This window comes from the organism of the source record quoted next, unplaced genomic scaffold (assembly GCF_019419815.1).
Source record: "Pyrus x bretschneideri cultivar Hongxiangsu unplaced genomic scaffold, Pyrus_bretschneideri_v1 Contig19, whole genome shotgun sequence".
Taxonomy (NCBI): domain Eukaryota; kingdom Viridiplantae; phylum Streptophyta; class Magnoliopsida; order Rosales; family Rosaceae; genus Pyrus; species Pyrus x bretschneideri.
The window spans coordinates 3,336,413-3,364,156 of NW_025999490.1; the positions used below are offsets into that span (position 1 = coordinate 3,336,413).

At 35.9% G+C, this 27,744-nt stretch overlaps 6 protein-coding genes across 7 annotated transcripts; all 6 read right to left on the reverse strand.

Annotated features, from left to right (window-relative positions):
• Positions 1-538: 538 nt before the first annotated feature.
• Positions 539-3,087, reverse strand: LOC103943473 (eukaryotic translation initiation factor 4E-1). The gene is made up of 5 exons (XM_009353799.3): positions 2,699-3,087; positions 1,774-1,939; positions 1,547-1,672; positions 908-973; positions 539-801 (listed from the first exon to the last, which is right to left on the reverse strand). The coding sequence occupies exons 1-5, from the start codon at positions 3,010-3,012 to the stop codon at positions 751-753; spliced, it is 723 nt and encodes a 240-aa protein (XP_009352074.1). The 5' UTR covers positions 3,013-3,087; the 3' UTR covers positions 539-750.
• A 753-nt stretch (positions 3,088-3,840) lies between these two features.
• Positions 3,841-7,907, reverse strand: LOC103943464 (transcription factor GTE12-like). 2 transcript variants are annotated; one of them, XM_018646514.2, is made up of 10 exons: positions 7,663-7,907; positions 6,245-7,131; positions 5,837-5,993; positions 5,685-5,749; positions 5,533-5,593; positions 5,363-5,446; positions 5,138-5,259; positions 4,971-5,037; positions 4,414-4,535; positions 3,841-4,318 (listed from the first exon to the last, which is right to left on the reverse strand). In XM_018646514.2, exons 2-10 carry the CDS (start codon positions 6,995-6,997, stop codon positions 4,064-4,066), a joined length of 1,686 nt encoding a protein of 561 aa, XP_018502030.1. In that variant the 5' UTR covers positions 6,998-7,131; positions 7,663-7,907; the 3' UTR covers positions 3,841-4,063. The 2 variants fall into 2 exon arrangements, with proteins under 2 accessions (XP_018502030.1, XP_009352061.1); XM_009353786.3 differs by having other exon boundaries at positions 5,837-6,041; positions 7,663-7,905.
• Positions 7,908-8,894: 987 nt separating this feature from the next.
• LOC103944756 (60S ribosomal protein L44) lies at positions 8,895-10,309 on the reverse strand. The gene is made up of 4 exons (XM_009355232.3): positions 10,152-10,309; positions 9,367-9,546; positions 9,215-9,289; positions 8,895-9,130 (listed from the first exon to the last, which is right to left on the reverse strand). The coding sequence occupies exons 1-4, from the start codon at positions 10,152-10,154 to the stop codon at positions 9,071-9,073; spliced, it is 318 nt and encodes a 105-aa protein (XP_009353507.3). The 5' UTR covers positions 10,155-10,309; the 3' UTR covers positions 8,895-9,070.
• A 995-nt stretch (positions 10,310-11,304) lies between these two features.
• Positions 11,305-13,429, reverse strand: LOC103943454 (bidirectional sugar transporter SWEET2a). Its single transcript, XM_009353777.3, has 6 exons — positions 13,051-13,429; positions 12,564-12,600; positions 12,259-12,475; positions 12,008-12,166; positions 11,799-11,918; positions 11,305-11,704 (listed from the first exon to the last, which is right to left on the reverse strand). Exons 1-6 carry the CDS (start codon positions 13,109-13,111, stop codon positions 11,591-11,593), a joined length of 708 nt encoding a protein of 235 aa, XP_009352052.2. The 5' UTR covers positions 13,112-13,429; the 3' UTR covers positions 11,305-11,590.
• Positions 13,430-16,043: 2,614 nt separating this feature from the next.
• On the reverse strand, positions 16,044-18,100 carry LOC103943446 (bidirectional sugar transporter SWEET2a-like). Its single transcript, XM_009353764.3, has 6 exons — positions 17,935-18,100; positions 17,381-17,417; positions 17,040-17,256; positions 16,794-16,952; positions 16,582-16,701; positions 16,044-16,379 (listed from the first exon to the last, which is right to left on the reverse strand). Exons 1-6 carry the CDS (start codon positions 17,993-17,995, stop codon positions 16,257-16,259), a joined length of 717 nt encoding a protein of 238 aa, XP_009352039.2. The 5' UTR covers positions 17,996-18,100; the 3' UTR covers positions 16,044-16,256.
• Positions 18,101-23,566: 5,466 nt separating this feature from the next.
• On the reverse strand, positions 23,567-25,655 carry LOC103943430 (bidirectional sugar transporter SWEET2a-like). Its single transcript, XM_009353745.1, has 6 exons — positions 25,595-25,655; positions 24,561-24,597; positions 24,255-24,471; positions 23,997-24,152; positions 23,786-23,905; positions 23,567-23,674 (listed from the first exon to the last, which is right to left on the reverse strand). The coding sequence occupies exons 1-6, from the start codon at positions 25,653-25,655 to the stop codon at positions 23,567-23,569; spliced, it is 699 nt and encodes a 232-aa protein (XP_009352020.1).
• Positions 25,656-27,744: the final 2,089 nt, after the last annotated feature.

Consider the following 27,744-nt stretch of genomic DNA (forward strand, 5'->3'; position numbering starts at 1 on the left):
CAATTGGTGAAAAGCAAGATTAAAATCATATCAAAGATCGATCCGCGCCGGCAAATACATGCGCCACGCCTACATGCATCAAGAAGTGAACAAATATAACTTGCATGAACGGCAACTCAAATTCGCTAGAAGAGCTTGTTCTTTCAAGGACGATTTGCAGTGTCAATCTCCGCCTCATAGGCGCGAGAATCAAAACCCAAAACGTCGTCAAACCAAACCGGCCATCGGAAAGGCCGTTAACCTTTCCGATGACTATAGGGTGACGGTAAGGTTTATAGCAACAGAGGCTTCCTGCGATGTTCCCGTCTTACACTTGCAGGTGGTCCTCCAACAATAAAAGTATGGAGACTTGGCTGGTCCTCCACTTCTTCGTGGATGTTAGTTACGTGATGGTTGTATGGACTGCGTTCGTTACTTAACAATAAGATCGAGTTAAACGAAATAATTGAAGAGTCTTCAATGCGATTCTGTTTCTTGCGTTTATAGTCTTCCAAGTAACTAGTAGATTCGGATGCAAGCAGAACAGTTTCGTAGGACGTAAACAACTCAACAAACTCAGTCATATAACTCATCCGTTGTAGCACATTCACATCTTAAACCGAAAATACGAAGTCGTCTAAAATCCGTAATTGTAAACGTACGAGGCCCGAAGAGAGCAAACATTAGTCAGAAGTTACTCTGCATGCTAGTATAGAATGCTGTTGCAGTTTGGACAGCATTGAGCGCTACCAAAGAACAACACCATACACATCAGGCTACGTATTTATTCTTGGCAGCTCTCTCCTGTCTCATCGCATCCTCCTGCAAAAACCAGAGCATATAGGGTATTACTTATTTACGAGGCCCCCAACATGACATGAAACTGAATAGAATAACGAATAATATACGTAAGAAATAACATCCTTACATGAAATATGAATCCAATAGTTTCATTGCAATCCAGAAACCCCTTCCATTGTTTCCCAATGCTCAGCTGCAGCAAGAAAGTGGCTATGAGACATCATTGCAACTTTCTTTACCAGAATGCAACTCATAGCTATAAATACAATAAGTGCATGTAATCTGACTGCCATATTCTCAAAGAAAGGGCCTGTTTCCACGCTCGGTGTTTAGAGTAGGCAATAAGTCCGGCTCAACAAGTATAAGTTATGTACAAAATAGATTCCTATAAACCATTTGGCCCTATAGCAGCCAAGTGGCCACCTTCTGGTTTTATAAGGGACCATACATTTGACTAAAGGGGAAAGCAGTTGAATCGCCGAGGGTCTTGACAGATTTAGGGGGAGAAACATAAATTGATCAACTTTACGAATAATTCTTTCTTTCTTCCTTGCAGCCGGGAGGACTATAGCAACACAGACAAAAAAAAACTTATGCTAGAAATAAAAAGGAAATCTTTCCTTCTGCTAAAGCAACAAACCCAAAAATGTGATGCTGTGAAATTCTATCTAATGTAATGATACAAAAGTTTTATAATTTTCAACTTTCATGTATGTAATGTGCCTTCGTGCAATACACATCATACAGGGAGTCAATCAGCAATTACCTGAGCAGCTTCATTTGCTGCATTCTTGGTCCAAAGAGCTATTTTTTCTTGCCTAGTTCTGACATTGACAACTGCTCCACAGATTTCATCTCCATGATCAAACTGTTCTCCTATCATTGCTAGCAACTAGTACCAGAAAATACAACAATTAGAGGCCCACACACGCACGCACACATATATACACATGTCAATTCACCCTCAAATACCACTTTCAGTTTAGACAATACCGTATACAACCAAGGGGTATCAGATTTCCCTTTAGGATAAGTGACAGTCCACTTTCCTCCATTAGCACAAACAGGATCCTCCCACTTTGGCTCAATTTTGTATTTGAAACAATGGAAATCGGTCCCCATATTCAAATTGCTCGGACGACGTATATTGTTGTAAATGCTGAATGCAAAACAAATATTATGAGCAAATTTGAGTCCCTATAAAGAAATAGGAACAGGGGCAGACAGCAAGCGCAACTGCTGGATAATTTGTGCAGTTCCATGCAAGTAATTCTCATTACATACAGTTTTTTTAGATAACATTTTCGATTTAGGTGTCTTTATGAAAAAGGAACCAAAGAGTTCGTTATACATACGGTTAATTAGCTCAAATCCCACAACAGAAATACTACCGTGCTTGCTTAAATAACATTACTTGGATCGCAAACATCCACACTGATACATTTCGAAGCACCCCAAAGATCTAAGGAAACCGCTTCTAGCAATTATTTCAACGCCGTGTGAAATCAACACGTGGATTTACAGAACCGAGTAATGTAAGGAACCGAAATCGACACAAACACCCCAAAACATTTATCTCAAACAGAACCCAGTAACGAATTTACAGAAAAGATACGAAAAGAAATGAAAACATTGGGGGCACTAAGAAAATGTAGGAAAACAATAGAAACCAAAATCTCGAACTTTTAACGGTGGGGAAGCAAATCATCACTCTAAATCACAGAGCAGTTCCGTGAGTTCCATAGTTTCCAATTTCTAGGTTTACATCGATACGAAACCAAATCCATTTCCTTTACCCAAAACCGCCAAATTTGTTTATCACAAACTACAGCAAGCACATAACAAACGCGAAAGATTCAGTTTTCCTACCAACCAAACAAAACTAAACCCAAAAACAGAGGAAATGAAAGAAATTAACCTCCAGAACTCCTCGACGGTAGAGAAGGTGTAGATCGGGCGGATGGTGCTACCCCAATCCGCCTGCTTGAGCTTGGCGGACTTGGCGGCGGGGTTATCGAACCAGAAGGTCCAGGAGTGCTCCAGAGGGTGTGACTGCGGCGCTATTCCTTTCGACGGCTTCGAAGAAGCCGAATCTTGATCGCCAACGATCTCTCCTTCTTCGGTCTCGTCGTCGTCCTCCGCCCTCGGCATAAGGTGCGCCTCGGTCTTGGCCTGATCTTCGGAAGCTGAAGTCTTGGGTGCGTCTTCGACCACCATTGTTACGGTTTGCATAGGAGTTTCTTGCGCTCTCTTTTCTTTCTCTCTCGGCGTTTCTTTTCTTGTGCGAAATGTGAAACATTTGCGTTTCGATAATCAGGCAATCTACAGAGCTCAGATTGTGGAAATGGTGGTGGGCTTGGCCCATAAACGCTCACAATAGTCATTGAAACTGATATAACTCTTATTTTGGTATTTGACATTAAAAATCGATGAAAGTGATTTCTAAATTTATCCATCATTAATCATTTTAGTTTTTCCCTAAAAAATCTTTACTAAGGAACGGTTTATTGGACAGGCCCACAATTTAACAAAGATTTTTCACAAAAATGATCAAAATGATTTACGATAGACAAACTCATAACAACTTTTATCGATTTTCAATGTCAGAATCAAAGTGAAATATTATGTTAAACTCATAAATCATTTTAACTAAAAAACCTTAATTATTTTTAGCTTTTAAATATTTTTTAATTAATTCAATTTGAAAATTCAAAATAATCGCATGTATATAAAATAAGGACAAGAGTCACTTATTTTCGTATTTATGAACAGGGTTGAGTCAAGAGAAATTCTTCTGAGTCTGGACCACCAAACCACCAAGCCCATCGAGCCGTAAACACATCTAGTGGAGCCGAAGGAAATGTCTTTGACCGAATGGGCACGTGGTTGGAACTTCCCATATCATCCGGACCTAAGAATTTCTTCAAATAAATCATTGTGAAAAGTAGAATCAAATTCGAACTCATGAATCACTACTCATCGAACCATACATTATAGCATTATACAACTCTGCCTAAGAACATTCCAGGAGAGAGAGAGAGAGAGAGAGAGAGAGAGAGCTGATGAAGAACAATATCATTTTCGTTCTTTAAGATAGAGAACTATATATATATATATATATATATATATATATATTATATACGTGTGTTCAGTCAACATGTCCACTACTGGAAAACTATTTACATCGGTCTCTCTTCCCTCTCAGCAGACTAATATGAAACATCCCGAGTTAGAAAAATAGAGCGCACATAAATAATAGCAGACCGACGGAAACCACCGCGTATCAAACAATCTCTCCTTCCTCCCCATCCCCGTACAGCGTTGATTCGTTGTCGTCGTCGTCATCATCGTCATCTCCTGAATATTCGGGCTTTAGAAATAAACCTAGCTGCTCCAAAGGAGATTGGGGATGTGACCCCCCGAAAGCCCCAGACCCACGATTAAAGTTGAGAATAGGAGCGGATACGGAGAACCCAGTAAACCTTCCAAGTTCCTCTAGGATCTTCAAGCTTGTCTCAATCTCAACTGTTTGCCTCATCTGGATAAGGGATTTTATTAAAGTCAGACCACAAAGGCGAAAAAAGAGACAACATTCATGCAAGAACCCGTAAAAACTTTAAAACAAAGGTAAACCTTCTCAACTGCCATTCGAGCTTCTTCTCTTTTTCTTTCCCGTTGCTGCTTCAACTCATTCTCAGCCCTCATTCGTGTGGCAGCTTCAGCAGCTCTTATTTCTGCTTCGATCCTTGCTTTCTCTGTAATTAAGGTAAGCTTAAGACCGTCAATTATAGGCAGGTGGCAACAGGATCAATAAGGAGATCTTGGTCTATGACTGATGCACTGTAGTATCTTATGAATTTAACAATAATAGAATGTTACTAATTGAGATATTAAATGTTTTCCGCAGAGACAGGCTTAGGAGTAGGTGAAAGAAAGCAATCAATGCAAAAGGCTAAAGTCGGGGGGGTTGCAAACAAACATATCGAAAGCGAGCACTTTCTCATTGCAAGTCACGAGAAAGGAAAAAATACCATTAGGCTAACGTAACATGGTATAACCATTGGCTACAGTCGCATAAAATAAAGAATCTCCCAACCCAAAATGATGAAATACACTAAAGGAAGAAACAAAAGTAGCATCGCTAGAAAATCAAAACTAGATTATTTTCAGGCAAAAAACAAGTTATTTACCTTCACGATGCTTCCTCTCCAGTCTAGCCCTTTCTTGCTGCATCTTAAGTGGATCACTTTTATCACCCTGGATACAAGGAGGAAACATTGGATAAGCAAACCCAAATGCTAAAAGCTATCAAATAATCACGTGAAAATGTTCTAACACGGTATCCAACAAGCTTTACATGATCTAGGAGTTTCTGCTGTTGAGCTTTCCAAATAGTGTCTGCAAAGCGACTCTTTAGCATTGCAGCACGAAGAGCCCTTTTTGGTGACAGTTCAACATCAAAAAGAGAAGTGCTCCATCCTGAAAGAAATGAGTAAGACCACCAAATTAGTAAGTCTAAATATGCCAAGCTAAATAGCCAGCGGTCATACTTAAGTTTGGCATTGCTGGTGAATAAACTGACCTTCCCCAGAAGCAGCATCCAATACTGGAGTTGTAAGCCGAGAACTGGAACATATGTTTTCACCATCCAAAGCACTTAAAGCCCCTTCACATAATTTGCAACATCGTTCTGGATCAGATCACTAAAAATAACTAAGTGGCTAAATATCTTAATATGCTGCGTCATCTCACCATCAGATTCTGGATCTGATTTGCTCGTCTGGGATGTTGACAAGCTTTTTGTTTGACAATCCTATAATTGAATAAAAGCTCCAATTATCGCTAAGAAACATAAAAGTCCTCATGAGAAATGTCAACAGTAACAGAAGCATCATCATACATACCAGTCTGGGTACATTAGAATTAGACAAACCATGTTCTCTGCCCATTGACCTTTCAGAAGATTTGTCTGAACCAGAGGAGAGAGAAATAAATCCATTGTTCAACCATATACTATATTACAGGAAAGTTGCAGCAAATGAAAAGATAATCTAACCATTAAAGGACTTATGGGTTGAGTCACTAGGACGCCTGCATTGACATGCAATGTTGCCACACGAGCCACATTTTAAGCAAACCAGGCTTGATGGCTGCTTTGCATTAATAGAGCCTGAAGCTTGTTTACAGGCACTATCGGTGCTTCTATTTAAGTTCTGTGACAATTTGGGATTAGAATTCTGAGCTGTTTTAGAGAGCTCTGCCTATAAACAAAATATACATACATTACTCAGGTAGAAAAGGAAAATGCTCTTCAACAGCATCAGCTTTTTAAATAATAGAACAAAAGACAAGCTACCATCTATTAGCTGACAGGCTTAAAACTCCAAATTTTATTTGTTTTTGAAGCAATCCAGTCTGCATTATTGTAAACATAAAAAATCACAATTTCATGACTATCACTTACCTCAGCATCAGTTGCACCAACAGGGACTCTGACCTTCTCTTCGCCTGAAATAGGCCTCTTGCTCACCAAACTATTGTGCAAGGGAGGAGAGTTGCCTGGATTCTGTCTAGCACAAGTTACTTTCTTAATTTGCCCACTTGATGGATTCCCTGATTCAACCTTGGAGCTTCCATGACTCAACTTCTCATCTAAAAGACCCCATCTAATCTCAAAAAAACTATTCAGGTTCTCTGCCAGATGATGAAAAGGATTGCCAGGAGGATTATAGAGCATGGCATTAGAAAAAGTCAGCCTGACATCGGCTGCAAACTCTTCAGCACTGGAGTACAAATCTTTCTGCAGCTTTGATTTTACCGTGCCCAAATCCATGGGATGAGAGATGATGCAAAAGTAATCTGGGATTCTCAGCTTCACAGGATCAACCGGTTCATTGAAAGGCCAGCTTTCCTTTTTAGTCATCAGTGTTTTAAGGATTGTCAAGCATTGCACCTTCACACTACGATCAATCTTCCTCTTCTTCTCTTTCTGACCCTCAAGATCGACAGAGGATCCACGCTTCTTAGAACCTGGAAGTGAAGATTTCGCCATTGCACTGACCTCCCTGATTGAGGCTTGATGCCCATAGTCATGCGAGTGACTCCTAGAATAATTAGTATCAGCTTCCAATTTTTTTCCAGGATCAGCTTCAATTCTTTTGCAGGCAAATTTAATCTTCAGCTTGTTGCTCGACAGCATGGTTTTAGTGGCAATCATCGTAAGGAACTACGTGAACTCTCAAGAAAACCCGAACTTCAAGTTCTTGGACAAATTTGCATGGCCTCCTAATACGTAATAACACTAAGAATACCAGTTCCCTCTCACAATAAAGGCATGAAAATCACCACTCTCTGCAGAAAATGAGCGACGAATATTTTACGAATGTAACAAGTGCACTACTTAACAGTTAATAGTATACAGTAAAAGTTCAAAAAAAACAGGAACACTTGGTATTTACTATTTAGATAAACCCCTCCACCTTTTTCCATAAACTTTCAATTGAAGTCCTCAAACTTATGGAATTCACTAACTATAATCAAGGGTCGTACCAAATTACTAAATAGTAATTTACAGAACTTCAACACAAATTAACCAAGCATCAAACCCAACTCAAATCTGTTGACTTCCGAACTATCCGAGTGCGAAAAATCACGCTGTTGGCATTAACGAAATTTGACCCCAAATACAACGTAATTACTGAAACCCCAAAAACATAAGACGCCTAAAAACCCCATACAAAATCATCACACCGACGGAAAAAAATAAAAAAAACCCCAAGAAACTAAAAGTAACAAGGAAGAAAACCCAGATCAAAACAACGACTAAAAACGCCAAAAAAACAAATTGGGAAATCAGAGGCCAAGGATCGAAGGAGAACTCACCTGAATCGAATCGAAAGTAGAGAGCAAAACAACCGAGAGATCGTGCGTTGCGGCGAGAGCGAGAGGGCTGAATAGCCCCCTCGCGAATGTGGGGATAGGATGCGGGACTAGGGCTTTACAGTGAGAGGAGGCGTGAGAAGAAGGAGAAGGGAGGGAGGGAGGGAGGGAGGGAGAGAGTGAGGGGTTAGGGTTTTTCTCGTCTCGCTCGATCTCCCAATACAGCTAGGATTTTTATTTTTATTTTTAAAATTTTAAATACTCGCAGACTTGGATTGGATGGGAATCATCGGATCTTTCTGCGCGATATTTATTAGATTCTCCATTTCCCTTTTGTGAATTTACCGTTTTGCCCTTTGACTTCCCTTGTTCTGTTCGAATCGAAGTTTCATTTCTTTTTTTCTTTTTCTTTTTTTAATTTTACAAGTACAGTAATATTTTTATATTAAAGCGATGAGAAGTTAGGCAAAATCATATAATAGACAGCCTAATTTGATATTTAATTTGTTCATATTTCCTTGTTAAATTTATTAGCATTCAGTTAAGAAAAGACACTTATCACAAATTGTATTATCTCTTTAATAGAAATGAGACTGATCAACATATGTAGGTCGGGAGCATTTTTATTCACTGCCACAAATTATAGTGTATGCTCATCATACACCTAATCATCCGTCATGTGTCATTTCATTTAGGTTTGGTTAACTTTTTTTCAAAATTAAAAAAAAACATTTAATATGAAAGTTAACTTGAATTAGATGAACAGACACATGATAAATAATTAAGTGTATAATGAGCATACATCTTAGTTTGTGACGGTGAGCCAAAATGCTCCGACCCACGTATATTGGTCGGGAAAACAAGAAGGTAGCCGAACCCAAAAACCCTCCCTTTGCATTGGTTGCGTTTCCCGTTGATCAAAAACAAATAGCAAAGCTAAACAACTCTCAAGCTCAAGACCCCACTTATCCCACAAACCCTTCAAAACAAATATTGGCTTACATCACACTAGGGAGTACACTGTTGAGTTCCAAACATTTTAGCACGACAGGCAAATGTTTCGAGTTTATCTAAATGACGACACATGATTGATTTGGAACACAACGATCCATGTAAGTCCGTCACATCAATAAAATCTAAAATTCCGAACCAGAAAACCTTCACTGTTAACAAATTAAATTAAAACTGAAGAGCAACTTCTAAACGAATGCAAATTGAAACATATACAGTAGAAATCACGGCGAAGGCTGCATTGTTACTCTAATCTCAATCTCAACTGATAGTTAAATTAGTGTCACAAACGCATCGATGTTCAACGTAAAACTAACAAAAACTTGAAACAATTCATCCATATTTGCTTTGAAGCTTCAACAACATTCGTAACATAACAGTACAAGCCAAAGCAATGCATTTAAAACAGAGATGTTCCCTTCCCCTTCTTGTCTCCACCGATTTCAAAGTGCTTGCACCTCTGCAGAAAAAACCAGTGCGCGTTAGATATTATCGATAATCTAAGGCAGACAACAAATGGAGCAATTTGCACCATAACACTAACCTTGATCGGGTGCTGGGATACATGCTTGCAACCCTGGCATTGGAGCCTCAGCACAATCTTCTTAGTAGTTTTTGCCTGTTTGTCAACGTCAAAGTTAACGATGCAACAAATTTGAAATCAAATAACAAGGGATGAATTAAGCTGTCGTATACCTTCTTGTGGAAGACTGGTTTTGTCTGTCCACCATAGCCAGACTGCTTGCGATCGTAACGACGCTTTCCCTGAGCAGCAAGACTATCCTTGCCCTTCTTGTATTGTGTGACCTTGTGCAGGGTGTGCTTCTTGCACTCCTTGCTCTTGCAGTAGGTCTTCTTCGTCTTGGGAACGTTCACCTGAAAAATTACGACATAGGTTACGATCCATATGCAAACGAATCAAGCCAAAAGCAAGACAGAAAACGGATTATGAAATCTGATCAAAACCCAGATAAAGTAAGTTTCAAACAAATCAAACAGAAAAATGTGTAATCTTTAAACTTCTAAAAGAAATCGAACAGACCATCAGAACAGAAAACGATTTATGCAATCTGACATAGAAGCAAATAAATCAAACAGCAGAGCAAAATTGAAAACGATTCAGCAATCGGATGAAGACCCAGGTACAGTAATAAACAGGAGAAACGAATTACTGACCAAACGGATTTATGCAATCTGACATAGAAGTAGGAAGCATAAGAACAAAATTGCAAAACAACAGCAAAGCCCTAAACTATCAACGAAATCAGATTAAACCCATAAACTTCAACCCAAATATAAATTATTTAATCTTATATTTAAGCTGAAACATAACACGAAATTGCTACAGTCCCTTCGAATCAAATTCACGATTAAATTTATCAGTAATTATTGCATAACCAGATCCAAAACAAAAAACTAAGAGAACCAAGTTGCACGTAATACTGTGGGAGAGAAGAAGAGAGAGAGAGGGTGAGTGATACCATGGTGGATTTGCCGCGGCGTCGATACAGAAACGAGCAGCTGAAGCTTGTTACAAGAACCCTAGAGGGCTTCGGAGCGGTATGCGTTGGATTTTATACTTTGATGGGATGATGGGCTTTTGTTCGGCTACAACTGTTCTTATTTTGGAAACGGGCTGGGCTGCCTTCATTGTTTTATCAAAGTTGGGCTTTTGCAAAACCTGAACCCTAAACCTTTCTACGACATAGGTTTGGATAATTTTTTAGTTATATTTGTTGGTGTATAATACAAGGGAACGTAAAATTTAGAAGCCTTAGTTTTTGTGTTGTTTTTTTTGTTACTTGGATGGAATCCAACCCAAAAGTTTCGAGTTTGGTTACTTTTTTTATAGTTTTTTCTTTTTTTTGATAAAAAAAAAATAGATCAGCTGGTGGAAAAGATGTTGCTCTAAAATGGTAGCTTTGTTTTTAGGAGAACGTACATTTTCTAACACCTCCAATATTTGGCAAAGTACGTGCAAGGATATGTTCACGACTTCAAAGGAAAACCAGAAGTTTATGGCATCTCACGGGTTAATGCAGTGGTAGTCGGATGATTTGAATCTTTCAAACTATCTATTCTGATATCATTAGTAGACAGTTGACACCCCATGCGCCTTAGTCTTCAAAGTCTAAGTGACTTCATAAACAAAACTTTCAGGCAAATTTGAGATGCTATTTTGTTTATTTTAATTAGGAGTTTGCTAGTAAACGACTCAGAATATCGTTACATTTCGTGTTGATCTTGTAATGTGTAGTAGTTAAAAGATACCAAGTGTTGAAAATATTTATGGGTTAATGAATGCCCACACAGTAATGTTGAAACTATTGGTGGATTAATGTCTACACAGTAATGTGGACTTGGGAAATGAATAAGGATCGTATTTTCAAAAGGTGTGTACTGTAAATTTCAAGATGTAATTATTACGTTTGTTTGGAGTTGCTCTATAAATAGAGCGGTCCGTGTACTATCAAAATACACTGAAAATAAGAAAAGATCAATAACATCACTATCTATCCCTCCCTCTTTTATTTGTCATCTCCTTGTGTTATAGTTACTATGTGGTATTTTACACCTACTTCGCTCCAGTCACTAGTAAATGTTATCTCTCTAACTTTTGCCTATTTATAACACTAAGAGAAATTTTCCAACTAAAGAATAGTTGGAACATTACCTTTTTCTATATGCTTTAGTTTCCACCCTGTAAAACTCATACAAAATCTGATACACTGCTCTCTCACTGTAACACTTTTTAGAGTACTTCTCATCCTATTCAGGCCAAGAAGCTTATATAGATTTAGTGATACAGACAAAATCAATGCCTTTCCGGCGATCCTACACATCCCGAATGCAATCTTTTCCTCTTGGCAGCTGAAAGAAACTTTCACTTCTTAATGTATTAAGGATGCCAATATGTTCGTCAGGCGTATGAAACTATCAATGGCTCTCTTGAGGCGTCTTCGGATATTTTGCTGTAGTAGGAGTACAGAGCTAACTGGACAAGCCCTAAAATTGTTCCAATACCGTTTGGGATCTGCATCCAAAATGTAATTTGAAGAGGATCAACACAAGTTCCGAAATTCGGGTTTGGCATGTTAACATCTTGCTGCAGAAAACACAACACTTACATAGAGGAAAGGGTCTTCCTTGAGCACTCCATATGCAGAGAAAGAGAGACTCATCAAAAAAGTCGCGAGAGAAAGATTAAATGGCATGAACTCGACACTCCTTGTTTTGATCACCAATTTCTGAAAAAGGGTACACGCGAAACCATATGTGTGAGGATAAATTGCGCTGTCCAAAACCTGTGAGCGAAAAATTTAACACGCAAACTTACTATGATAAACAGCGGCGAAGCAAACATTGAGATGAGCGAAGCAACACTCAGGTATCCGACAAACGTTTGCCTCTCGTTGTAGTCTAAAAGCCCCAAGCTCACAAAGACAACCAACGCGAACACAACAATAACTGCCGCTATCAATCCCATCATCCGCAGCTGCAAAAAGAAATTTCAAGAACGCAGTCATGCAGTGTTTTAATAGGCATTGGCTGTCTACATGAGCTGGTAGATTTGGGGAAGAATATCACCTTGATCGCTCTTTCGGCGTGCCTAATGAAAATGCTTAAGTAGACTAACTGGAAAACGGCCCCGATTGAATTGACTGTAGCCACCAGTATAATCCCAGTTTTCACAGCAGGCATGCCATACCAGGAGCATATCAAGCAGTTCAAAAGTGCATATATGTAAGGCAATCCGGAAAATTGTTCTGTTGACTTAGTTTTGATAATTCTCTTAAATGTTGGTCTGGAAAACAAAACATGGCTATATGATCAGAATAAAGAGCAAAATTTCATTAATCTCCATTTTTTCGTGAACTTTTTAAGTAACTTACATTGGTGACACAAATAACACAAGGGCAAAGATATTCCCTGCAATTGACAAAGATATGTGTTAAACTAGCAATCTGAGACATTCTTTTCTTTTTCTAGATTCCAAAACTGCATAGACATATATTTCCAACTGATTCTTAGGCATCTTTTTGACAAGGCGGTATTCTAAATTAACTCTGTCTACGGAGAAGGGGATTCAAACACGGGTAAAAGGAGTGAGCATATTGCCCTGGTTAGCCTAGCCTCACATGCATCTTGAACAACATATGCTTTTCTTCATAAATCAAGATTCCAAAAACCTCCAATCACCACAACAATATCTTATAAAGTCACTCAACAGAATACATGGTTTTGCTTCCTTAAAAAAAAAAACATAAAACTATGAACTTACCCTTGCACCGGAGGTCCGAAGTTCAATTCCCCCGCTTTTGATCAAAAAATGGAAGAAGCGTAATGAAGCAGATATGGTGTTAAGATAAAGAAGGGTACCTGCAATGCCGGCTGCAGTACTCCAACCTAAATAAACAGAAAACAGTCCAGTCGGCAACATCGATCTATGTCAATTATCAAAACAACTGCTCAACAAATGTAAGTATTCAACTTTACTCAATGCTACTCCACACCAAACAGAAGCTCTCTCTCCCTCTCTTGTAACTTTGTATATTAATAGTCCAAACGAGAAGGATTTTTCTTAATATATATACTTGTTACAGAGGACCCCAGATAACTTACACCATCTATTATTTACTACCAACTTTTCGAGACTTCTTTAATTTGCCACAGAAAGTTTTTGTTAAACTAATGATATCAGATTATTAAAACTATGGTATTATGATGGGAAATTGGGAACCGTTAGTACTCCAAGTTAGCCAAATGCAAGTATAATCCATACATTTATATATTGAACGTACAATAGGTTATGTACAATGATTTTATGACGGTTTTAACCACACAATAAAGTTATATCATTCAAGTTTAAACGTTGAACCCTTATATCATCGTAATAAAACTAAATAGATATGTGATACAGCTGCCCAGGAAAATGCTAGACCGCATACGACTTGTGGCTTAGATAGACTTCAAGTGGGTTCATCCCTCACTTTCACTCATCAATTGGTTGAGATTTTTATAGATTTTGGGCCATGCAAATTATTTGGAACCTGCTAGTCACTTATACATACGTTGTATATTGGCTATTATCACGTGTGATATATATATATATATATATAATTTATTCGCATCTCATCTTTTATATTAATAAATATATTAGAATACACAGAAGGTTATTTAGGATCGTGCTATCCATACATTTGTTTTTACTTTTCACATTTTCTCAATTTTCAGCTATTCGGTCGAATGAATTGTATAAAGTTTAAATGACAGAAATTGATAAGGAGTATGTGGAAAATAAAAATGAGTGTATGAATAGCACCATCCAGTTTTTTATTGTCAATTTTGCATTTTTGGGCAGGTTAATTTGATTGGGACAACGAACAATACAATGGATGTCTTGATCAAATTTTATTTTGATAATTTTATGCACAACTCAAATCATATTAAGTGTTCACACATGAAAAATATGTATATGAAAACAAAAATGGACCTGTCAAGACCTCCTCGTCCTCATGTTACATAGTACCTCAATTTACTTGAGAGAGAGAGTGAGCTAGCTGTACTTTTGTTACTAATTACAAGTAACAATGGTCCCAAAGCCTCATGTTAAAGAAATCTGGTTTGCAATTTATTGTGAAATTGGCCCTCATTTAAGGTGTTGCGATATTGACCGTTGGGATATGAGATTCATACACTTAACACATTCTTATATTTTATGAATTTTTAAGTTTATCATGACCATAAACCAATTGACAATATAAAGAATAACTACTGATAAACACATGCAAAGTCATTTCTTTTTCCAATGTGAGATTCATACTCTAAATGGAATGGACATTGACCAAACCACTATATATGAAACTTGTGTTCTTGTGTGCTTGATTTTTCTGGGTGTTTTGGTATTTTCATTGGTTTGATTATTTGCTCATCAACATTGATAAATCCATAAAGGCATTGTACACCATTCATATATATATATATATATATATATATGTATGTATGTATGTATCTATGTATGTATGTATGTATGTATGTATGTAGATCCAAGGAAGCACAATCTCTATATTTAAAAGTATAGTTGTTATTGTCGTTCAAAAAAATGATCATGTATTTCTTCATTTTATAAGTACAAGAAATATACATTATTGGAGATGCTTTAAATGTATCTTAAGTACATTTTAAGAGTGAATATTATTTGTAAACTTGTCTTGGATTCTAAGCCGTTTAGATTTTTCTATAAACTCTTTTTTTCTTTTCTTTCTTATATTTTTTTGCTTCTCACATTACGTGCTTTTTAAATATGTAACAAAAGAAAATGATTGAAAAATATATATTTTGTATTTGATGTCTTGTCTTCGATTTGTTTATTTATGTGCTTTTTTTTTTCTTCCCTTTCTCGTGAAGAATCGGATTGCCTTACTTATAATTTAAAACATGATTACTTAAAATATTATAATGCGTATTTATATATTCATCTACTTTTCAGGTTATTGTGTGCATCAACTATTGAGTGATTAGGAATTGGAATCAACCGAATTAAGAATGGCATGGAATAAGCACGTGGAAATGTATATATTCATTGAAACAAGACGGTCAAAACATTTGCCAGTTGCAGATGCAAACGAATGTATGCCAAACCACAAAACGTTACGAACCATCCGCCATGATCAGTGATGAGTTCACATGGCCTTTCTAAATTCATACTGGTGCATGTTTCATCGAAAAAAACTTCAAAATAGTCGTTATGCATTAAGTAGTTGATTTTCTTTCGAAATAAATTCTTAAATTCTATTTGGGAGCTCATTTACGGAGCCGGTTGGAGATTCTCTTACCTAGCATACCAGTGTTACACAAGATTTAATTTCCTAGTATATCTCCGGCGACTTTGTCGAATGCGATATATGTGTACACACTTTTATAGAGAAGGAAACCAGGTTGCAGATGCGTTAGCTTCATTTGAGGCAAATAATTATGCTTATTACTGGCGGTCTATAATTTCATATTTCATAGCCTCTGCTCATACTCGTGACATTTTGTTAGCGATTTTTGTACTTGCGGTTCTTGGCATGGTCCCCCGCCTGCATGTTTTTTGTGTACTTTCATTTTTATCAATAAATTTGGTGTACGAGGGACGTGGTAGGGGCTTCCTAGGTGTAATGATCTTCACCCCTTCGCAGGAGGATAGGTGTCTCGCATAGGACCATTGCTGAAGAGCTAAGCTGATCTCACCTAATGTTTCTTCATTTGAAAAAAAATATATATATATATCTCTGTACATGATGCCTATTCTTGCTGTTGTCTATTAAGCAGAGGGAGAACCCTCATTTTCCAGTTAAGCTCTAAGGAAATGTCACTTTGACAAGAAAAAAGAAGGCAGTAACTTTGGTAAATATTTAAATAACATATTACACACTAAGAATTAAAAGGATTTGCATCCTTATGAGAAACATTCCTTCAAAATCTGATACTCTTCTCTCAATGTAACAATTTATATCAAACAACGTATAGTTTGAAGAAATTGATGAATTTCTCCAAAGTAAATTTTGTACTGAAGGCCAAGCATTTCTCCAAAGGAAATTCGGTCACGGATGTGTAGCTAGCAATGGTTCTTCTTCTTCTTCCGCATCTTCTTCAGATGGATTTTTGTAGCGGCAGTACAGAACCAACTGTACAAGGGCTAACATTGTTCCAATACCATTTGGCATCTGCATCCAAAATATTCAAGAAATAAACGTAATGGTTATGTAATGCAAGTGTGATGTGGTTGATTGGTGCTTGATGTGAATGAAATTCAACTACGTTTTAGGATGCAATTTAGACTAAGAAATGAGACTGACGAATAGGTGCTACGATGGTTGAGATTATAAAGCTGCTGAAATTTTGGATTGAAGGAAACATAGTACTTACATAGAGAAAAGGGTCCATTTTGAACACTCCATAGGTAGTGAAGGAGAAACTCACTAAGAAAGTTGCAAAAGAAAGATTAAATGGCATGAACTCAACGCTTTTTGTTTTGATCACCAAATTCTGAAAAAAGGGTATGTGTGAAACCACATGAGTGAGGACAAATTCAACCGTCTAATAGCAATCTGATTGCGGATCATCCAGCACAAACTTACTATGACAATCAATGGCGAACCATACATGAAAATAAGTGAAGCAATACTCAAGTATCCAACAAATAGTTGCCTCCCATTGTAGTCGAAAAGACTTAAGCTGACAACGACAATGGACACAAATAGAACGAAAACTGCAATTAACAATCCCAACATCCTCATCTGCAATAAACATTTTAAAGAACAACACATAGTCAGTAATGCAAAGGTAAAAGGTGTTTTAATAAGAAAAGATGAAGGTACGGTTACCTTAACCGCTCTTTCGGCATAAGAAATGAAAATGCTCAAGTAAACTAACTGGAAAACAGTCCCAACTGAATTGACTGTAGCCACCAGTATAATACCACTCTTCACTATAGGCATTCCATACCAGCAACATATCAAGCAATTCAAAAGTCCATATATGTAAGGCATTCCAGAAAATTGTTCTGTTGACCTGTTTCTAATAATTCTGTTAAATGTTGACCTGGAATTAGAACATCAAAGATTAACAATCAGTGGGAAAGTATGACAGAGATTAACAATTTGTGTGGGAAGCAAAAAAATTTCATAAATCTCCATTTTTGGCAAAATTTTGTTGAGCAACTTACAGTGGTGACAGATACAACCCAAAGGCAAAGATATTCCCTGCAGTTGACAGAGATGGGTGTTAGAATGTTACTTGCACAACTACCATCTTGTTTGTGAATTGGCAGAATTTTTCAGGTTGCAGTAATCCATATTGATTTGTTAAGCCAACTTGTTATCTGATTCGGATCATGAAATTGAGATAAAAAGTTGAGACTCTCTTAACTGTATAGGATTCAGATCAAAATCCGATCCATTGACACGTCTACATATAAGGCATCTGAAACAACATATAAATATATCCTACAACCTCAGACATTTCTGTTCTGCAAGGTATATGAATTTTCTATTCAGATTCCAAAATTACTAAGCAAAACCATACGGCATATGAATTCTTCACCTTGAACTAAGAATTCAATCAAGGTAAACTTATCGATCCGTGACAATATATTATAATGTCATTCAAAAGAATTCATAGCTGCGCTTCATGACAAGCAGAAATCTGCATCTAACCAAAGCATATAATCAAAGAAGCATAAAGAAAGAGATTATATGGTGCAGAAATGAAGAAGGTTACCGAGAACGCCGGCTCCATCGCAGAAACTTTGATAAACAGAAGACAGTTCAGTTGACAACATTGATCTATCAATTACGAGAACCCAGGTTATAAGAAATTATGAATGTATATATTCAAAACACCAAGCAAGCAGAAGCTCCCTCTCTTCTCTCTGTATCTATTTTGTAGCCTTGTACATTAGGGTCCATAAGGGAGGCTCAAAAGATGTGGGACCATGTGTTATTTATTTACTACCAACTCTTTTGGAGATTTTTCAACGAGTTTGTATAATACTTCCAAGGCTAGTCATCTAAACACAATACTTCCTCCAAACAATGAAAACTTCTTACGAAAATGAAACGATTTTCGATTTGATTTTTTGCAACCGTGATTTTTAAATAATTTCTTAGAAATTGTCTGATTCATATCATAAAATAACGTTGAGAGGAAAACTCAGATGAGTAATTAATGTCGTAGTAAGAACTTACAACCATCAAATTATGTAATATAATTCAAACTTTGCAGCCATTGGTCCTTTCACTACTCTTTAATAGAACTTTCATCAGGTTTAACAGGTGTTATATAGTCTGAATCTGTGACCTAACAAATTGAGTATCCGATAGAGGAGATCAAATCTTCTGTATCTATTTTGTGTATATGATCTTTTGTGATCTCTATCATTAATTAACACATGTTAGTTTATGATCACAAAATTAAAAAGAGTTAAATTTATTAACACGTGTCAATCAACAAGAAGAGTTACACACAAAATAAATACAAAAGATTTAAACTCTCGATAAATTATTGGGGTGTGCTGAGTGCCCTTTTTGTGGTCGGGTAAATTGAGTCGGTCGACAAGCAATCATCACATGGGGTCTTGATCAAATCTTCTCGTCCAATATTACTATATCATATATGTACCCAACAAAAATGGAGCTCTCAAAACCTTCCTGGTCTCTCTAAGTTGGCCGATAAAGATAGAGAAATGCTAAGGGAATTCTTCAAAGTATGATCTTTTATAGATTTTTTCATTTTACAGTTTAACGTTAATTTTCATGTTAACATTATAAAAGTTGTGCAAGAAACACAAGATGATAAACAGTTATGGATAGTTCCACTTTTAAGAGGTATTCTTAACATTTCCGTAAAGATATTTAATGTAATAGAAAAAAAGCCTGTGCTTGAAAGTGCCTGACTCATTTCATGCTACGTTGACATGATTCGCAATAATTGCTTTTCTTTACTGGTCTCTAATAATTTGCAAAGAATGGTACCAGACACTTCTTTATTCTTCTTTTTCAATTAACGTTAAATTATAATATAACAGAAAATTTATAAACAATCTTACTTATGTAGTAGAGAGTCCAGTTCTACTTAAGAAAATCTTCTTAAAATTCCTTTTTTTCCCTGCTTCTTCCTTTTTTTCTTGGGAGATTACGTAGAATATTAAATTGTTTTCACTTGACCTAATTGTTTCTTTACCTACGGTACTAGATGTGATACATGATCGGTGATAAGCTTCCAACTTCACTTCGGTTTTAAATGTTTTATACATGCGTACGGATATGACCTAAGCAAATGAAGTTGGTAACTTATTACTGATGATGTATCACATTGAATACACAGATAAAGTTTGCGTTTGAAAATTTTATATTAATACGAGAAATCGAACTCGTAACCTTAAGTGCATAATCGATGTTAATTGGCAAGTTGGGTTCGAAAATTTAATATTATCATATAATTTTAGTGTTCGAATGAAAACTAGGTTAAAATGTTTGCATTGCTTCATTTGTCCCATCAATCTGAAGAGTAAAGATAAAACCATTATGGGAAGTTGGAAACAATCCAAAAATTTGAATGTGAAAAATTTTCATACTCAGACTAGAAAGTATATTATATTGGAAGAAACATCACATCATGGCGAAAAGGAGCAAAGCCTATCACAGCTCACTGAATTAAGTTAGTTATAATTAAATATCATAATATAAATAGTTATAATTTTTTTAAAATATTTAATTATTTAAATTATAATATTTGATGTACCGGATCATAAAGAAACAAGGAGGCATGAAGCCAAGCGAACATAAAAAGCTACAGACGCGAGCCATTCATGGCAAAAGCAGCGAAAAAGCAAAAGTCTGCCCAGAAACTAAGGGCGACTACATTGAATCCAATTGTCCACGCGCTTCCTCCTCATAGCAGCCTAGTTAGCTTCTATAGGGACCCAAGACCAGCGGAACCAGCAATGCAGTTTTTTACTGTAAACGTTGCCATTGGAAGATGTTGTATTTGACGTTGAACTACCCCTCTTTCTTGCGAGAGACATATTTGAATGAACTTGATATGAACGTGGGGAGATTGTTCAATGTGTCGACATGTTTAAGTACAACAAATGTAATAATATAATTGGTTGAAAATTTAGTTTTTTTTTTTTGGACTAATTGTATTTTGACACTAAGTGTACTAGACCGTGTTCCCAGTATATTGAAAATTTCTCCTTCAACCCCTTATGCGGGCTTAGGCATGTTGCCTGTCACGCTTTGGATCCTAGGTCCAATGGAAAAATAACTCTGCATTCGGTGCGAAATAAAATAACTTATTTAAGTCACAGAAGTTTCTCTAGACTTACCGTGAAATTCGACTACTTTTCAAGTTTGGTTCAACTCCAGTCAAACAATTATAAGCGGTGAGCTTCTACCTTTGCACTCTCTAGCATTTGCATTTAATAATGCAATAGACAATCAAGTGACATAACAAGAGATGAGGATAAAAAAGAAAAAACGAGTACGTAGAAATCATTGATGAAGTTATTTTTATGCGTAATAACTAGTTAATATGATACACATACATAATGAGAGAGTCAATTTATTTTAAATTGTTGACCCAAGATATGTCCCATGAAAATATGAAAATGACCTCCCCCAAGATAAGAAGCATCTTGGAAATTGGTTTCCCATCAAGGCCATAATCAAATCGATCATTTTTCATGATTGAGCAATAGTTGGTGGAACCTAATGGGCCGGACTCATTAGGTCCGAAGGCAGTTTTGATATATCACAAAAAATGGAAAAATTGATTAATAACGATAGTTTTTTCCCCTTTAAACTATTGGCATCTCTCACTGTGTCAGTTTTTTTTTTTTTCCTTCTAATCGGAGAAGAAAGGCAACCAAATTCCCGATGTACATTGTCTGAAAAGCTTTGAATTCTTGGTGCTCTGAGGAACACTTGAAAAAAAAATTTCTTCATTTGTATAATAAATATATAACGTACTATTATGTGTTATGAGCACATAAAATATCTCTCCACTTTAAAGTCAAGTGGGTGTTTGACCTTAGAAAAGTTGACCAAAATTTGTGCATCATAAGTCTTTTTAGCACATCATTTTTTTAGCCATTTTTATGTTTTGCAAAATTTTTGTGTTTGCATGGATTGGTCAAAGAAATGACAACTGCTTACGTAAAGGCAAATTTTATTGACTTTTACCATTTTTATTTTAATATTCTTTTTATTTTTTTTAACAAAAAAACATGTAATTATTCCCCTAAACCATTTTAGTTGTGACGGTGATATTGACTTTGAGATTTTTTTTTTTTTTTTTTTTTTTGTGGAAACAAACAATATTATGTACACTAAAGGGGAGGAGATGTGTTTAGCTTCATAATAGGTCAGCAATAATGTGGTTGAAATTTGTATTTGGCGAAAATCGAACCGATCTCTCACTTATAAGTAAAGAAGAATATCACTAAACTGTAATACTAATTGACATATTGACTTTGAGTTGTGACAATAGAAATTGGCATTGCCCTTAGTCAACCTAGTAGATCTAATTATTTGTTAAACTTATATGGGTACATTTAATAATGTTATTAAGGCTAATATTTATTTATTTATTTTTATTTATTTTTTGTGCTTTTGAAAATGTACCCATGCTTTGGTACAATAATTTTTTGGTTAGTTTTGATGAACGTACCCATGTGTATGTATATATATACACACATAATATATTGGAGAGTATAATTCATCTTCAATATTTTTAATCCCATAAAATATGGGTTTTATTTAAAATCTCATTAATATAAATAACTACAAAATTCATTTTTAATTTAAAAATATAATAACCTACATGGAAATACATTATTACATTAATGTCAGGGACTTCGATAAAAAACTAAAAACCACCAAGGTTTCAATCAAAGAACATTGGTAATAAGGGATCGCATCCAAAGTACCCCTTTTTTATTTGGTTTGGACTTCCTGTTTTACCCTTATTTAAATTAGATAAAAAGTAAACAAACAAAATTAGCACCACCTTCTTCACCATACTACTCCTCAACAGCCACCCACCATGGTGACACCTTAAGTATACCAAACCATATGCCGACTTACAATTAAACTCATAGAAAGTCAATTCCTAGTTGACTACGGAAGGATTGCTTCTCTGCAAGTAGCATTTTTCCAGATTTATCCCACCCATAGGTATCCCTGACTAGGCTGATTTCGGCATTAAAATTTTCGATTTTATGGTATTCCATGTCTTGCAAAATATTAGCAGAAGTGATAATTCTCGAGAGAGAACGGCGGGAAGAAGGTGACTATCATTGGTCGACGACACTAACGAAGAAGGTGGCGGCGGGTGAGCAGGTTGGAAGCTTTCCATTTGTTAACTATTGTAAAAAGGTGGGATGTCTTCAACAAATAAAAGGGCTAAAATTGGAATTTTAGAAACTAATTTTGAACTAGGGGTGTATTCATAAGATCATGGGGTGTTAATAGAAGCACCCATTCTTAATTTTGAATTCAGGTGGAGGATTGTTGAGAATTTGAATTGTAATTTATTTAATGGTACTATAATATTAGATGAAAAATAGGTTGAAAGAGCTAATTCACATGCAAACTTGATACTGTTATTCAATAATTAATCAATAATTCCTGAGTAATGCTATTCATACCATATTTTTATACCACATTTCTATACTATCTTAGGTGACATCTGATGCGGACAACCACATCATTTGAAAAATTTGCAAAACCCAAGGAAAGGAAGTAGAAAGACACCTCGTATACCACAATCATCATTTAATTAACTAGTTTTTCTTAATTATTAGTTTATTAAATAATGAAATAAATTTAAAATTTTGATTAATTCAAATGATGTGGCTGTCTACATCAAATGCTACCTAAGGTGGTATGAAAATATGGTACAAAAACATGGTATGAATAACATTACTACTAGTTTATATACCAATGCAAGGGGAGCGTGAATTATGCAAGAATGAGCGGGACAAAGTTGACAAGATCGAACGGGCTGGGCACAGAAAGAAAACTGATTAATGAGTTACAAGGCTAATGCTTATCGATGGTGACAACCCTAGACTGTTACAATAATTTTCTAATTAAGTAAATAATAACAACAACTAATTAAGAGAAGATATGCGAAGATAAACAGTGCTAATTGTGGAAATAATCCAACAGTTGACCTAGGGTTGATATTACCCTCTTGAGATCTTTTTTGTTGATAGACGAGTAAGATGCTATACTGCATCACGTAGAAACTCCATACCCTTCACTACAACATTTTATGACCTTGTGCTTTGATTTTACTGCATTGAGTTTAAACTGGTCCAGTAAGTTCGTTCACGACGCATCCGAAATTAAACAAGCAATGGTTCTCTTGAGTCATCATCTCCAGATATTCTGCAGTAGTAGGAGTACAGAACCAACTGGACAAACCCTAAAATTGTTCCAAGACCGTTTGGGATCTGCATGAAAAATAATAAACACAAGTTGATGAGTTATACAATTGTGATGTTGTTACTGCTTAGAGTGATAATATAACTTCTGAAATTCGCTCAAGGAAAAAGAATACTTACATAGACAAAAGGGGCGCCCTGCAACGCTCCGTATGCACAGAAAGAGAAACTCACCAAAAAAGTTGCAAGAGAAAGATTAAATGGCATGAACTCAACACTCCTTGTTTTGATCACCAAATTCTGAAAAAAGGTATATGTGAAACGACATCAATGAGAAGAAATTGCACAGCAACCTGAGGGAGAATATAATTATGATTCCATGCGAACTTACGATGATAAACAATGGCGAAGCATACACTGAAACTACTGAAAATGCACATATATATCCAACGAACAGTTCCCTCTCGTGGCCCGAAAGTCTTAAGCTCACCAGGACGACGGCTGCAAAAAGAACAGAAACTGTTCCGAGCAATCCTGATATCCTCAACTACAATAAGCATTTTAAAGAACAACAATTGGTCAGTCATGCAGAGTTGAAAAGGGGACTTGATCTTAAGAAGAGCAGGTAGAATTTGGGAGAGATGATTACCTTAATTGATTTTTCGGCGTACATAATGAAAATGATCAAGTAGACTAACTGGAAAACAGCTCCGATTGAATTAACTGTAGCCACCATTATAATACCACTCTTCACTATAGGCAGGCCATACCATGTGCATATCAAGCAATTCAAAAGGCCGTATATGTAAGGCAATCCTGAGAATTGTTCTGTTGACCTGTTTGTGATAATTCTCTTAAATGTTGGCCTGAAAGAACATAAAGGATTCAAAAGTCAGTAGGAAGCGAAAATTTTCATGAATTCCTATTCTTCTCATAAACTTTATAAACAACTTACATTGGGGACAGATATAATGAAATTGCACAGATATTGCCTGCAGTTGACAGAGATGAGTGTTAGAATGTTTCTTGCATGTCTAATCGTTTTTTTTTGTTTGTCAAATTTGCATATCTACCCCATCGATCACACTTTTTATACACATTTCCTTTGATCGGCAAAGGTTTTTTTTTTTTACCAATAATATACTTTATTTTTCATACAAGAAGTTGAAAAAATGATTATATTCTACCAGAAAAAGACCTCCTTCAAATGACATTTATATACAGTAATAAAACAAATAATTGACAAATTATATATACTAACTTGGATCAAATTACTATTAGCTCTAATTCGTACTTGATTTGTTAAGGTAATGGGTTATTGACTTCGGATCATGATGGATTATCATCAAATTGGGATCAGGTTTGAATAAAAATAAAATGCACCGACCAGTCTATGTACAACTGAAGATTAACCGATCATAGAAAAAGCTTGTCCAGTACAGTAAAATTGAGGGCATATGATTGTATCAAGGCATGGGGCCTTGTATCATATTCACAATACATACATGCACAATTAATAAATAAATGTCTCAGATTGTTTTGAAGAGTTTCACATTGTTTCTTAAGTTATCATAACCAGGTTTTCTCAATTTTGATCCCCACGTCTGATGAAGTAGACGTCATAAAAACCATATAATATACATATGTCAAATCTCAGGCGTTTCTTTTGTGCAAGATATATGTGAATATGACAACTTGAATATTTTTTTATAGATTCAAGAATATTAAGCAAGGCCATACTACTTGTGAATTTTCACCTTAAATTAACAATTAAATCAAGGTAAAGTTCTTGATCCGCAACAGGATGATATGAAGTCATTCAAAAAATTTCATGCATGGTTGTGCTTCATGAAGCAGAAACATGCATGTATCTAAAGCTTATCAATGCATGGAAGAAGTTATAAGCAAATATATATACATATATATGCACTCAATACATACACGTGCGCGCGCACAGAAATAGATAGTGTAAAAACGAAGAAGGTATACCAGCAATGCCGGCTGCAGTACTGCACCATAGATAAACAGAAGACAATCCAATTGTCAACATATCAACCTATCGATTATCAAAACAACTGCTCAGGAAAATGCTTGTATTCACCAAGCAGAAGCTCTCTTTGTCTTTCTCTTCTATTATGGCTGTGTACATTAATGGTCCAAAGGGGAAAGCTATTTATAGATATACTAGTTAGTTGTTACATATAGATTGCGAGCATGTCTAACTTACCACCATCTTTTTTTATATTTTTATGCGATGTCATCTATGATTTGTGGTTTCACAAATGAGAAAATGTTTATAAATATGCTATTTTGCAACCGCACACCCAAAAAAAAGCAACGGTACACTAAACATTGGAAACACAACTGTGAATCAAACTCATAACAAATATCTGTTTGTCTTGCATTCCTATATGTTTCCGTATAAATCTTTTGTGAAGCAAACGATATCGAACTATGTATATGCATGCTAAACTTGAAAATTTATGGAAAATATAATTAGGGCATATGTTTGGTTTCAATTCCATTTTTAGGTTTTGAGTTTTATTATTTGTGATATAGATAGAGATAGAGATTGAAATGTGTGAGAGATGGGATGGATAAATAATGGTGGAGAAGTGATGGTGGAAGGAGAGTGATAAAGATTTATGTGAAAAGATACACAAAATAAAAACTAAAAGTAATTTTAAATCTTTTTTCCTAAAAATTTCCTTCATTTCTTCCTCCTCCCTCAATCAGTAATCATTATTCTTTCATATTTTCGCCCTTATATTTTTCCTATGTCTCTAAATCAAATAATAAAAACTAAAAATAAAATGGAGCCTATAAAAATTGGAAACCAATAGTTCTCCAAGTATAATGCAAATTATAACTAACTTTGCAATTAATTATTAGTTCTTTCACCACCTATTGGTAGAACTTTCGTCACTTAAAATGATTGGTTCCTTCCACCTTGCAGCCACACAAAAACACAACACATGTGTTTTGGTTCATCAGAACTCATCTGTTCCACCTCTGGCACTGGCAGCCTTACAGCTTTGTATTGAGTGGTAGCACAAGCCTGGCCACATACGTGGCACCTCACTCAAGATTCTCTCGACATATAATATTGAGATGGGAGTGATGTCTTGACATATAATATTGAAATGGGAGTGATACAACTAGGAAAGGTCAAAATCATCGTTGTTTGAGATTTTTATAGATTTTTCAGAGCCAATGGAAACTTCCAGTACCGTTGCCTGTTGGCTGCTTGTCACTTGCATACACGTTCATGTATGCGTTGCAGTGACTGTGCCATCATGCATTCTTTGACATATTAAATTAAACATCCGAAAGAATATTGGAATATGCAGAAATGTTCATTTGTGGTCGGCTTTATAGAGTGGGACAACAAACTACTACATGTGATCTCCCTCAAAATTTCTTCTCCAAATGTACACTTCATCAAGTTCATAAAATGGATATTTCATACCTCATTCCTCCTGAAGTTGGTCCCTAAACATATATACTTTATATGAGAGAAAAAGTGCCAGCTAGTGAAAGAAAAAGCTGGAAGAGGCGGTCGACCAGGTTTTTTGTGCTACCCCTCTCATAAAGAACTACAATGGTTCCGCTCCGATGCAAAGGTCGCCATTTCCTATAAGAGCGGCACTTCACCAGTACTGCCCATTTTCATCTTCAACAAATAAGCCATATTTCTATAAAAAAAAATACATCAAAATAGATTGGAAAATGACATTTGTTCGTTCATTTCCTATAATTGTAAAATTGAATAAATCAAAAGAGAATCAGAAAATACAAATTAAGTGATGTAAAAGATAAGAGTGAAAATCATTTCTCATTCATAAAATATTCTTAGTGAAAGATAATAAGATCAAGGATCAAAATGAGTACAGGTGTGCTCGTTGTTGATCATGGTTTGATTTGAAATCATTATAGTATCCATCAATTCAGGATTTTTTTTTTTTCCGATGACGTACATAAAATCATCTATTATTTCATATAATTTCTCATGTGAATTTAAAATGCTCATAAAACTTTCTCACTTAAGGCTAAAGCTCAATGAAGGGTCCAAAGGAGGACAAGTGTACTCGTTCTTGATCATGTCTTGGAGAAGTTTTTTAGTGTATCGGGAGTACGGT